The 13,627-nt window shown below is 37.9% G+C and overlaps 1 protein-coding gene across 3 annotated transcripts in view; it reads right to left on the bottom strand.

Moving 5' to 3' along the window:
• The window catches only part of EEA1 (early endosome antigen 1), a 78,657-nt gene that overhangs the window by 43,973 nt on the left and 21,057 nt on the right, over nucleotides 1-13,627 (bottom strand). For 2 of the 3 annotated variants that reach the window (XM_067312625.1, XM_067312635.1), the window contains 7 exons: nucleotides 10,267-10,394; nucleotides 5,407-5,461; nucleotides 5,225-5,290; nucleotides 4,318-4,357; nucleotides 3,367-3,474; nucleotides 3,158-3,279; nucleotides 1,821-1,976 (listed from right to left, as the gene is read on the bottom strand). In XM_067312625.1, the coding sequence (XP_067168726.1) occupies nucleotides 1,821-1,976; nucleotides 3,158-3,279; nucleotides 3,367-3,474; nucleotides 4,318-4,357; nucleotides 5,225-5,290; nucleotides 5,407-5,461; nucleotides 10,267-10,394 (675 nt within the window). Of the gene's footprint in view, nucleotides 1-1,820; nucleotides 1,977-3,157; nucleotides 3,280-3,366; nucleotides 3,475-4,317; nucleotides 4,358-5,224; nucleotides 5,291-5,406; nucleotides 5,462-10,232; nucleotides 10,395-13,627 lie in introns of those variants that run through there. The other variant, XM_067312645.1, reaches the window with a different exon arrangement.

Genomic DNA, 13,627 nt, shown 5'->3' with positions numbered 1-13,627 from the left:
ATGTCAAAACTTAAGCATACCTAATTTGGGTCAACAGAAGCAGTTCCTGCTTCTGTGCATGCTTTAAGATGAAAGATTTCAGTTATGTCTGTGTCATTGTGTCGTTTAATCTTCACATGAAAACTAAATATAATATCCAAAACTACAAAAGATCAGAGTGACAGTATTTTGAATTTCAATTTAAATGCTGCAGCAGAGTTGTGAGCTCTCACAGTTAAAACCAAATTACAATTATGCAACAACTTACATGACCACATAACCACATTATATTCAGAACTCCAGCTGTGATATTCCTTTTTTCCCACGTCTGATCAAGTTCTTGGCATACATAATTTTAACTTGAGAACAATAGTAGATTTAGACTTAGTATAATACTGTACCCTCATACAATTCCTGGGACTCCACATATCTATTAATGAGGGGAAAAAGGAGGGAGGGAGGGAAGCTGTAAAGAGTTCAGAATAATGCAAGGCAGAGCTCCTCTGAAGTTCTGCAGTGCAGATGAAAAAACAGAAAGTTAAAACTGCAGTTCTGAAATCTAGGACACATAAAACACCAGGAATCCGTCATGCCCACAAATCTCAACAGGACAGAGGATACTAGAAGCAACTGTGCGTCCTACAGAACTTCCAGTCCTTCCCTCATATAAGCTGGGGAATTCTGCAAGGAATTCCCCATTTCACTAGAGACTACAGCTCTGCACTGGCAAGTTTTGAAGGCACTACCTGGCCAGGCAGAACAGAAAAGGGGGACAAAATTAAAAAGCCACAGGCATCACTGACAAAATGCCTAGTGAAGATTGTTGCACTGTCACAAAGGCCATTGGTAAAACTATACCAAACAACACACTAGTGAGATGCAACACACTCCAGCAAGAGAATTCTTCTGCAGATATGGATTTATCAATTCTCTAGTACAATAAATTAGGTTAGACAAAAACCTTTTTTTTTTTTTTTTTTTTTTAAGAAATTCATCCCAGTATCTCTGTCAGACAGCAAATTTTACTCACTCTTCTGGTAAATCACATCAAAAAGGCTTTAATTAGGTGGGATCTGAGACAATTCCATGTTATGACAGTATAAGGAGTAAGATTCCCCCTTAAAAATCCAAGCCAAAGTTTCTGCATTTCTGTTTCTCTCATTTGCACAGAAGTGCTCACTGGTAGAAAAGGAAAGTGATCAAAAACAAGAAAACCAAACATTTAAGGGAGAGGCAGTTAACACATATGGCAGTAAGGTGCAGTTTTAGCTTTGCTTCCTCAAATAAATATTTATCATCAAATTCTATATGCAAGAACAATGAAAACAGGAAAATGTTTTCAAATCTCCCATCAGCAATTTAAAACATCTTCAATTGACTCAGCCAAAACAGAAGCAAGCCTTCGCAAACATGAGAACAATAGCTTTCATTTTTCACTTTAGACTGCAGTAACGACAAGATGAAAACTATGGTGCTGTTGCCCAAAAACACATTACATCTTGACCTTAAGCCATGGTGAGCCCTGGTAGTCCCTCACTTTCTAGTCTAGCAGGCAACAGGCAAGACTGGAAAACCATTATGTAGTTGATCTGGGAGAAGGCGGGGAACACAGATTTGTACCTTACATACAAAACACACCTACAATAAGTAATAGGTGTAAAAAGATTTCCAATTTGATAGTAAAAACTAGATAAAGATATGGTATTAAAAAGCAAGTAAGCTTACAACATGCATTATGATTTTTAAAGTGGCTTTTTTCATTATGATGAATTACTATTTTCCATTTTCATATGAAAATCATTACAAAATTAATACACACAACATCTTTAGGTATGACTTACCTCTGAGTTAGCCTGTTCTGCCTGCAACTGCTTGCACTCATCTTTCAACTTGTCAGATTCTCTCTCACGCTCCAAAGTCATTTTGTCCATCAATGTCTGAACTTGGACCAACTCCTTTTTCAGGACAGCCACATCTTCCAGACCAGGCCTTTGCAGCTGAAAAGTAGAAAAGTGGCAATGGGCAACATGACAAGGTGATACCTACAGTATGACAACTGAAAAAACAGAAAAGTACATGTGATTCGCCAAGGAAACAGGATTTAGTAGATCATCTTGTCAGTTCTTGCCTACTAAGCCTTGAACTTGTTGGTTGATTTCAACCAAATCTGACCGAGGGGATAAGGTCTCAAAGATTAAATTTCTATAATTTTAATGTAGATAGATGGCTAGGTACGGGAGGGAGACCTTCACTGTGAGAAAAGGCTGAAGTGACAGGGAATCCACTCAAGAAATTTACCTGAAGTCATAATTCCTTGAAAAGTAGACTATATTGGTTCCTCTAGCAAGAAACTCAACAGGTAAAGATAACTGGATAGCTGTAGTGACCAGGCAGGGCAAAGAGACTCATCAGCCCTTCAGGGCAGCTGACTATGGGAAGAAGAGGAGGTAAACAAGTCCTGCCTCCCTCCAAAGTCTAAGCAGTGGCAGAGGGAAGGAATGAAGATAAGCAGGAAGTTAGGAGGTCCCTTAGCTACTGCTGTAGAAGCTACAAGGCTGCTGAGTCCACTGGGATTTTTCCCTGAAGCCACGGCTGTATATAAAAGTCCCCAGGAGCCAAACTCTTGGAATACACACACATCGGTATTACCAGCCAAGCGCAAGAGGGAAAACATTAACATAAGCAAGGTGATGACAGTTGCCAGCCTTTTAGCCACCATGTCACAAAACACCTCTCCGAGCATTTCTTACGAATGCAGCTGTCACAGGAGCAGTCACAGCATAACATCTAATGGAAAATGGGTAATCTAAAGACAGCTGTTCAAGTCAGCAACGGCATTCTCCAAGTAAGTACAGGCCTACATAACTTATCTATAAGGATTAACACTCTGCAAAACTCCTTAAATATAGAGCATCAATATGAAGAATATAAAATAATGTAGTGTAAATTTTAATATGCTAGTCAGAAACAATACATATTTCTTGACTAGAAAAATATTGAAAATTTAGGTCAGTGAAATAGACAAGAAAAATGATGTTCTGAACTCCTTTCTAACCCACAAGCAGATCCCCCCAAGTTTCAGTGTCTGAATACTTTAAAATTGTATTTGCAAGCAGTTGAGTATACCCCTTTTTAATATGGAAATGATATAAAACCATTAATACTGTGATGTGAATACCAGTTCTGTCTTTAAGTCTTCTACTGCATTTCTTTCTTTCTGCAGTTCTTGCGTCAGGTTTGTCACTTTCTGTTCGGCACCTTCCCTAAGACTGGTTTCTTCATCATATTTTGCTTTAAGATCTAATTAAGAAGGAAGTTGAACAAATGATCATTTGCAAGAGTTGCACAAATAGGGAACAGAATCAGACTGCAGGTTAATATACTTACCCACAATTTCAGTGGCTAGTTGTGCTGCTTTCTGCTCAAATAAGTCTTTCATTTGCTTAATATTAAAATTTTCTACTTGGATCTCTTCTAGTTGACGTTCTAATGATTCTAGTTCCATAAAAAAGAACAGTATTATTTTCTAAGACACCTATAGGACAAGGTTATACAGTTACTCACATCAATAACAAATCACAGTAGATAAAAGAGTAATTAATCCAAGTTCACTTAACATCCAATTAGCTTTAGGAAAATGAATAACAGTGCTAGAAGTTAAATATCTACATGCATGATGCTGGAACCTGTCACAAGTTGAGTCCTATGCAGGATTAAGGACATAATGGCTTCCACTAGTCAGCAAATATCCCGCCATATCATTTTAACATGCTGAATTCCAAGCCCCAAACTGTGATTAGAAGCCATTTAATCATGATCAGTCAAATACTTTATGCACACATAAGGAAATTGTATTCCATGAGTGCCTCATGAAGACAAAACACGGAGCAAAAATTATTGGCTTGAGAAACAAACAACATTTCATTGTTTTCTTTGCTAGCAATGCGAACAAAAAAGCAATGAATAAAACTAACATTGACAAAAGCTGTAGTTTAAATGTCAACAGTCACTGTCTTTCTCAGCAAAAGACTCATCCCAAACGCTTGAATATACGAAATGATTAAAAACATGTTCAAAACTATGACTGAGAGGTGCTTTTACAGTTATGAGAATTCCTCTCTCACTTCTAGAAATAACAAATGCCAAATGTCTCTTAACAATTCCCCACACCGTAGCTATCAGGAGCTCCCTTAAGCACCTGCAATAAACTTCATTTGTCAGCATTCTGGCTCTTGAATTCACCAAAAGTGCACTTTCATCAACCCAAAGGCTACACTGAACAAAATTTCAGAAATTCCAAAACAGTGACAGAAAATAATATAATAAAACATTAGCCACCTGCAGATGTAGCTGTTGTCAATCCATCAGACTTAGAATCCTTAAAAAAAAAAGAAGAAGAAGAATAAAAGGATCATTAGACAGTAGGAATAACTATTAGTACTTCAATAGTTCACAAGATCTTTAAAATAACGATTCCACTTTTGGAAAGACATGGAAATAAAAGCTTCTGTGCTCAAAACCCACAAAGCAATATAAAAATACCTGATTTAAAACAGCTATAGCAGGAAGACTGGAAAAAGCCAAAATGATTTTCCATTTCTTGTATCACTACACTATCAGGCCCTCGGATTTTTAAGATTCAAGTAACAATCCCCCCCTCCTTTTTTTTTTTTTTTTAATATTGAAATCTGACCCTAAAAACACAAGTAACAGACATTAAACAGAAAGGCAGCAACACACATTCTGAGAATACATACTACTAGAATGCAATTTCTGAGGTTTATAACAATTCAGTATTTAAGTAGCTTATAGTAACAAACTAAGTGAGTTTCCATAGGTACAGCACACTATAATTTGCCTCGCCTTTTTTGTTCTGTTCGTATGGGGTTTTGTGAAATCAAACTATCGTTCCCCAAAATTTCTTACAACAAAGACCCCATTGCTATGTTTCTCATAACAGATGAAACACCACATTCAATTTATTTTCTTTAATAAGCTGAGTTCTGAATAAGCCCAAAAGAAGGAAAGGTCTGAACTGAGCTTGTAGTAAGTAGTATAGAAGAATCACTATCTATGACTTTGTTTTTCAGATATATACTTCAGATATATATTTGGTTTTCAAGAACGTGTCAAGAGCCAAGTTATGGAACTAACTAAATCAGGCCACGTGCCTTACAAAAAAAGGTATTAATCTTCAATGTCAATGTTGATGATAAACCTGCTTCAAGTATTTTAAAGCAATTACTTGCTGCCGCTGCCCCTGCAATTTTTCTAGTTCTTTCTTCAGCTCTTCTGAATACCATCTCTCCTCCTAGAAGAGAAAAAAAGAGATTGGGAAGAGCGAAGCATAAGTTTGGTTGCTTGAGATAGCAGAATACTTTGCAATTTGAAACAAAGAACCATATACAAGTAAAATACATTTCCAACCTTCAGTGAAGCTTGCAAGTCCTGGACTTCTTGTCGGAGCAGTGATACTTCATCTCTGAATAAATATATCCATGGAGTGGAGAAAATGAATATGCAGTGGTTATGTTTTGTCAATTATACTTTCAGTACAAGTTATAATATATATTAACTGGAAGACAGTTATAACCACATATTTTATAAATATAATATACATAGTTATATATAGGGGGGTTATATTTTTTGAAAACTTGGAACAAACTGAATTAATAGATAGTTGTTAGCTCAGTTTCATATCATTACCTGAAAAATGCTAAAACATATGAAGTGGATAAGTAAAGAGACATATGTATGCAGGACACAAACATGGTCTGTTCAAAGAAAGAATTAGAGCTTTTTTTTTTTTTTTAATATGAAAAGAGTCTTCCAAAAATCAAATGCAAGTCTAAGTTGGTGCATCAGCTTGACCACATGATTTCAGAACAGCAAAGCTTTGCACTGGGATGTTTAACTGTTTTACACACCTTACGAAAAGGGCAGGTCTATTCTCCTTCACTTACCATCTCAAGTCACAGAGAGCATGCAGTCCTATTCCTCCTCAAACATGCAGTTACATAATTTTTCTGCCACACAGCAATTCAGTATGCCCCACAGATACACTCACTTAATGGTATGAATGCTTAAAGCCTTGGGATTTTAAATTCTCAAATTTCACACTCGAGCCTCCAGCCACGCACAAACACAAGATCCAAGGCTAAAACTGTTGCTGATCAGTTTAGACAGCACCCTTCTAAATCTCAGGTCTCTTTATAGAATTACCTAACCATACACCCAAGGCTAATGTTGCCTAACTGAGACACAGCCACTTCAAAAATGGGACACAGAGGTCATTACAACAGTGTCAACACACCCGTTCTTACTGTTTACACAGCAGCAACACCGCAGGGCCTACTCCAACAGAGATACGCGTGGGTGTGAATATCAACATAGTCTCTCAGTTTTATACCATACAAATTTGCTGCAGCAGTGCTGCAATGCTCCTTCTTTTATCTCATATTATGAGATATACAGTATTCCTTACTTAAGCTGGAAAGGAACAGATTAAATCTACGCCTGCATATTACCATCACGTTTGGGTCATCAAGAAGGAAGGGAAACATATCGGCACACAAACCAACAAAGTGATGCCAGCAAGAACTCCAAGGTGGACCAATTTCAATGGCAAAATGAATATGTGATATTAGAAAGAGATGATTTTCTGCTATTTACGCATTATTCTGCCCATGTGAGACATGTATCAACTGGAGGTTTGCAAACATCATTTTACTGAGACAGCCATAGCTGCAATCCAGAATTCATACATGGAGGGGGGAGAAGAAGCAGCTTTCTCACAAGTATAGGTAAATTAGCTAAAATTCACACATTATGAATAAAATCTCAGGCAGGTGAAACACAGTTGACTATACTGAAGCTGGGCCAGAACACATATCGGATGTGTAACACTGAAGTATTGAAGACCCATTGGTCTTTGTAATAGATAGAACTTTTTGAACTGTATGAAAACAGTTTGTAATACAGGAGAAGAGGGAGGGCAGGAGAAGGTGAAGAGGGGAAGTCTGGAATGTAAGCACCCCTCCGTAGTAATTGCCTTGATATTCCCAACACGACTGTGCTTGAGAGTGATAAGACGAAACCTAAATTGGGTTTAGCTGTCCAGTGAAAAATAAATGGGAAAGAAGTATAAACGATCACTCTGTAATTGTAACTTTATTTTTCTTACTGCCATCCAAATCCTCATCAAATCACCCTTTCCACTACGACCATGCTGCAATCCCTTCCTCCTCTCTGACACTCCTCTCCGCACAGCTCCTAAGCCTTGCCACCTGGAAAATCCCTACTACCTTTTCCTTATGCTCCACACCACTCTCCATCTTTAATGCTAGTACCTGAATTTTAACACTGAGTACTAATGGTCTAGCAAGATCACACTGGGTATAGTTACAGGATTTACTCTTGGCACTTAACCATGGTAGTTCATGGTGTGGGGGGGAAAGAAGACACCATGTAATTCATAGTACCTAAATTTCTTTATTGACTAAATAAAGAACTTCGCCTGCTAACTTGTCCTATGAACCACATGTAAACTCGCTTGTAGGTAGCTGACCTGATTGGTTCACTGCTGTAGATCAGAATATTTCTTTAACGTGGTATTCTAAGTCTTGAAAAAAATGTTTATGTTAAAAGAGAGGTTTCTCAAACAAGTATACAACTGAGAAACATTAAAAAATGCCACACTACGAGGAAGAAATAGCTCAAGTGTTGCACAACAGCTCTCACCAGACTCCCTTCATACCATCCAAACTCCCTGACCTTGACCGTTTTTTCAATTATATGAGAGAAAAAAAACCACTTGTCCTTAAACTGTCAAGACTCAGAAAAAAAATTTCACCAGCCAACATCTGGTTGACATTGGAAACTCGTAGGCGTAAAAATAAATCTGTCATAAACTATATAAACAATATAGTTATGACCAATTATTCCCCCATGTGAATGCTATTATTCTACTAGAAGTACCATTTCTGGTCCAAGTTATATCACTCAGAAAGGGTTTAAAGCAGACTGAGAAGAAATATTTTTAAGTAAGTGTGCACACAGGAAAACCAGTGCAACTCTAATGGTACCATACCATTTCCTCATGTATAAAGCCCTGATTTTGTTATCTTTTGTTCTCCCCAAACTATATGACTCCCCATCTTTCTTTCAAATTATCCACCACATCTGGTAACTTATTTTTGGCTCCTCATGCATTTAGAGAGCACAGAGGATAAAAACAATTGTAAAAATAGCACCATCTCAAAAAAATCCATCCCCCTTGAACAAGTAGGACACAGAACGCCCACTTTAAAAAGCAATACCAATTTACTTTGCTTACTAGTTTTCTTTCCCTACACAGTTAAGAAAACTGAGGACACGCAGGCTATGGATTGTAGTCCATCCTCCCGTCACACTACTTACTGCTTGCCTGATGCGCATGCTAATCAAACCCCGCTGCCGCAACAACTCCTCTGGAGGCAGGACTTGCCCTACAGAATCCCCTTTAAATATAAGCAGAAAATAATTCAGCTCCTTTTTGAGATCATACTGACATCTCATGGTTGATATCTAAGAATAATGTCTGCAGCATTACTTCTACTTGTGAGCCAAGAACATCTGACAGATAAAAGATACTGTACAATACCATATAGTTTTGTCTAAGCAGACACACATGTTAAAATGAGATTCTATTTGAGGAGCATATTCCTTTTGTTCCAGAAGCCTTAATGACAGACTAAGGAAGAAAAATACAATGCTAGAACTTATGCAGCTATTCTAAGTTTATTTTAAAATTTTGCATTAAGCTATGTGCCTTGAAAAATGGTATTTTGTTTTATCTGAATAATTGTTTCTTCAACTTGATGAGTTACTTTCAGCCCCTTCTTCCATTGCACTGTTAAGAAAAGTGCTTATCGGCCTCTGAGCCTCCTCTCAGGAGCTTCGACACTCTCAATACAAAGCGCATGTTCAGGGAGTACAGCTAGAAACCCACAGCGGTTAGAAGAGAGTGGAACTACCCATAAGAAAGGGCCTCTAGACCAGTGCACGAAGACAAGACCTCTGCTAACACTGGCTCTTACTGGCTTGTCAGCTCTGCAGAGTACTGGGGAGATATATACCTTCATTTGGATAATATGTGAAATATGTTACCTTTCACATTCTTTTCTTACAAAAAAAAGAAAAAAAAATTTTAAGGGTTAATTACATAAATGCATGTATTTTTTCCAATGTAACTATTTATCGTTTTGGGTCACATTTCTACTGACCACAAAACATTTGAATGATTTACTTCACAGCTGTGGTAGAAGCTGCTTCAGTCATCAGGTGAACAACAGCAAGGTTGTAGAGTCTGAACCTTTATTTGCTGAATAAGGCCAGTCATCTGCTCACTCTGACACTGTTGCGTGACAAGCAGAAGAGAGTTTGGGGGAGTGTGACAAAGCAGCAGCACTGACTGCCATTTACAACAATCCCAAACAAACACTGAACAGAAGAAGAACCGGGAGGAAACAAAATAAACCCTATATAAATTTTACCCTTGCGAAAAACTCCCCAAACCAACAAGAGGGTCTACTGAAACACAGGGACACTACTCAAAACTATTCTGAAGAGATTAAGTTTCATCTTATCAACTCCTGCTATAATCTGCTGGTCTCAGAAACTAAACAATCTGATAGGTTGCCTGGGAATATATCTAACCATACGGTTTTGATCAAAGAATTAAACAAAATAAACTAGAGGAGATTTCTAAAGATCAGTATGGAGTTTCTGGAATATGGAAGCATCAGAAGGAGGGTTAGTGACACAAACTTCTCAGATTTGCAACTAACTAGGCAATATGGAAACCTATCAAAACAAATAGTCATGATATAATTACCCAGTACCGTAACCACTAAGAGACAAAATCAGGTTTCTTCTCTTTCTCAAGGGTTGCCCTTCCCACCCTCAAAAAAGTGCAATTTCACCTCTATGCTGAAAATAAGGTGGAAAATGTATTTTTCTGCCCCAATCCTAAAAATCATACCCGTTTGTAACATTGCACTGTCAGCTGCATGAGAAGCAGGTGATATAATTAAAATATAAACATATATACCTGCTTGTCATCTGTTGTCAGATCAATATCAGCCAACATAAGTTTTAAGCAGTTTTTTAATTGTATTTAGAAATGGGGCATGAACATTTAAATATTTTACTACATAAATAAGTGTTCAAATTAATACAGCCTTCATTGTAATTAGAAGCAGTTCAATACTGACACAAAAGCACATGCACAAAGGAATACTGTTCCACCTGTTCGGTGACAGATGACTTTCCCCTCCATGAGTTGAGTCAATGCCAGAATCATGAACTGCTTCATAGTGCTTGAACAGCTCCTCAGCTGATCCATGAGACTTCATACAGAGAGGACAAATAAAGCCCTATTATAAAAAGAAAAAAAAAAAGAAAAAAGAAAAAAAGAAGTGAGAAGCAAAATTTGGCTTTTTGCCAAATTTTTATATTTAAAAGGAAGGAAATACAATTTTTTTCAGAAAAAGATTCTTACTAAGTATTTTGCGCTCTGATAACAGTTTAGGCAATTAATAAGTTAGAGTAAGGCCTACAAAAGTCATTTTATTATTCACTAATTTTTTCACAATAGCATTATGTACTAGTAATGAAATCTTTATTTAGAAAAATAAGAACAGTCATTTTTGAAGGACTGTAAGAATTTTCATTACAACTTTTCATAAAATCAGATTCTTCTTCCAAAGAGGAGACAGGGTTTGGGGGCTTGTTTTTAGAAAAGGAGATACAAAAAACCACTCATGTGAATGAGACAAAATAAAACCCTCTAAAGCATAGCTATTCATACACCTGTTATGACCATATTTAGGCCACTGATTTTAATATGGACCAGGTGAGAGTAGAAACCAGTGTTCATCTTGCATATAATTAGTAGATGCAATCCAGAAACGAAGAACTGAAATCAGCCCTCTACAATCTAAAGAAGCAGAAACCATCCATTTACATTCCAGCATATTTAGTGCAAGTTTACTCACAGCAAAAACTTAAAAGGGCAATACCTTCATTCTACCCCCAAAGTCAAGTGAAAACAGTTACAATGATGTATTTTTAAATGTGTATGGCCAAACCGACATTTACCAGAAGTGTTATGCATCTCACTTTATCTAACAACCTATTCAATCTGTTTTTAACTGAGGGGCTTTAATTTGGTTCTTTACTCACTTGGTTATCATGATCACTCCGAGCCAAGTTCTCATTTACACTATAGCCAATACGCATCACTCAAGTGAAACAAAGAAATTTCAGAGTGGAAGTAAGCAATTTAGTCTCATATTAAAGGTGCCTTATAATTCCAAACTGTATAAAGAGATCTTCGTGCAAGTGAGATTAAGGCCCTAGGTTTTTTTTAATTTGTTCGAAATACGCATTTACTTTTTTAAACATTACCCTTAAGTAATGATTTGTATCACATGAATTGTATTAACTGTATCACATTCCAACACTAAAACAAAGATCCTCACTATCCAAAATGAGAATACTCCTGGAAGATTATCACATTTCACATAACGTATGCTCCTGCAAGACATCTGACAGATCAACTGAGTGTCAAAACTACTTGTGTATGTTCTTAACTACGTATTTGGACACTACTAGATAAGCCGCAGAACTTTAGACATAATTACAAAGTGAATGTACTGAATGCATATGTTGTCGATCACAATAGCACTCACTTCCTAACTTGACATTGATAGTATTTTGTTTCACTAGTCATTAAAAATTAAATAACCAAATACTTACACGGATTTAATCCAAGAGAATTGTCAAGTTAGGCTATTCAAAGGCAGCTGAAGCTCTAGAGCAGTGAACAGGAACTTTATTACCAGTATTATTTATGTTCAGAAAATTAAAAAATTAAATATAGTTGCTTGTCAAATCCACATGATCATACTGAAGACTGATTTTAGCAAAACTGGATCAAACAAACAAAACAGTATCTTCCTTCAAAAGCAGAGCATAGACATTTACCTCTAACTCCAATTCATTTATTTCCAGAATTCATCTGCACGGCTTCACTTAGCATTAAACTAAGCCACTCATTCTTATGCACACGTGCCGAGAGGGATATAGGGAAGTTGACAGCCTACTTAGCTCCCAGTAACATTTATCCGATATAATTAGCACATGACGGCAATGAGAGTTACTCTGAGCAAAAGAATCAGAGGGAGAATATAGAAAATTCTTGGCAAATAGCAATGACAATAAACAACAGTACTGGTCAAAAAGCAAGGAATTTGTTTTGCAGATGACATGAGAGCAGACACTCTCATGCACTAACACTGTAACAGAATCCTATTGGGATGAAATGCACCTGAGCAATTCTCACTGTCCAGTTTGGTTTCCCAGTGACAGAAAAATCTGCTATCCACCGAGCACATGTTCTTACACAGCACAGGTGAATCTGGAAAGAACGAGTACGGAAAATTGCTCTGTCCTGTCCTTCCTTTTGCCCTTTATTTCTTTCCATTTAAGCTGCAGAGTCTGTTCAGTTGCTTTTGGCTGCTTGGTTGGGTTTTATTGTGTGGAAAGAGGGGCCCTGGAGAAGAGGAAAGAACAGATGATACTTGCAATTGGCCCAAGGGGACAGCAATCAATCAGTCATCTCGATTATTACTGAGCAAAGCCAGCCCAAGATTTTCCAAAAACTCAGGCAAAACTGAATGCAGCTCCCCCCCGGACCAGGGGCCAGAGGTAGGGGGAAGCTGCAGAGCCAGCAGGATGCCTTGTAACCCAGAGGGTGGATGGGAGCGCAAGAGTCAAACCCACCGCCCCCGGGGGCAGTGGGAAGCATGCACAAAATTTCCTTTCTAATAACAGAAACCACCTTCCTCTTGCATGGGGTGGAGTAAAGAGTACGTCACCCAACAGCCCCAGCCTCTCCACAGGCACTGCGGTAACCACTGCTGGCCTCACTTTTTAGGCATCTGGCATGGTTAGGATCAGCAGTGGATTACGGCAATTGGACTGCACCCTCACGGTTAAATGGCATTTCCTAAAGGTCTGACTCAAACACTGGCAGAGGAAGATGTTACCCTTCTGCAAACGGGCACCCTTGTCATGGAAAACATCATCCTTTCTCCTATTCATAGGGAGCCAGTAGACAGTTGGGGCAGGCAAGAATGCCAGCTTCTCTAGCTAAATGCACCGTCACTCACAAATCAGAGCATTAGACTATACGTGCCCAGGACCAGATTGCTTCATGCAAACCAACAATGCTACTGAAGTCAGAGCTGACATACAAATACTAGTTCAGTTCTCTTCATACTAAGAAAATCAGAATCATCTGGACTCTTCTTGGGTACCAGACAGTAACTGACAAAAGTAAAAAGCTTTCCTGGGCCTGCAACGGTTAGCCCCAGGTGAGAATCTTGGGTAGGGGCTTGGAGTGGTGGCTCTCTCTCATTTTTTTTAATAAATACAGCCAAAAAAACCTCTCTCTCCTAGCATCTTGAGATGCATTTTGAAAATACATATAAAAGTACATTTTAATAATTTGAAGCTGAATGTGTGGGAAGGAGGAGGAAGAGAAGAAAACTCACTGTCCGAAATGCTTACATCTTTTGACGCTTTTGTTAGTTTGCAGGAATTT

The sequence above is a fragment of the Apteryx mantelli genome, chromosome 1 (genome assembly GCF_036417845.1).
Source record: "Apteryx mantelli isolate bAptMan1 chromosome 1, bAptMan1.hap1, whole genome shotgun sequence".
Lineage (NCBI taxonomy): Eukaryota > Metazoa > Chordata > Aves > Apterygiformes > Apterygidae > Apteryx > Apteryx mantelli.
This window is presented reverse-complemented; position numbering and strand designations above follow the sequence as displayed.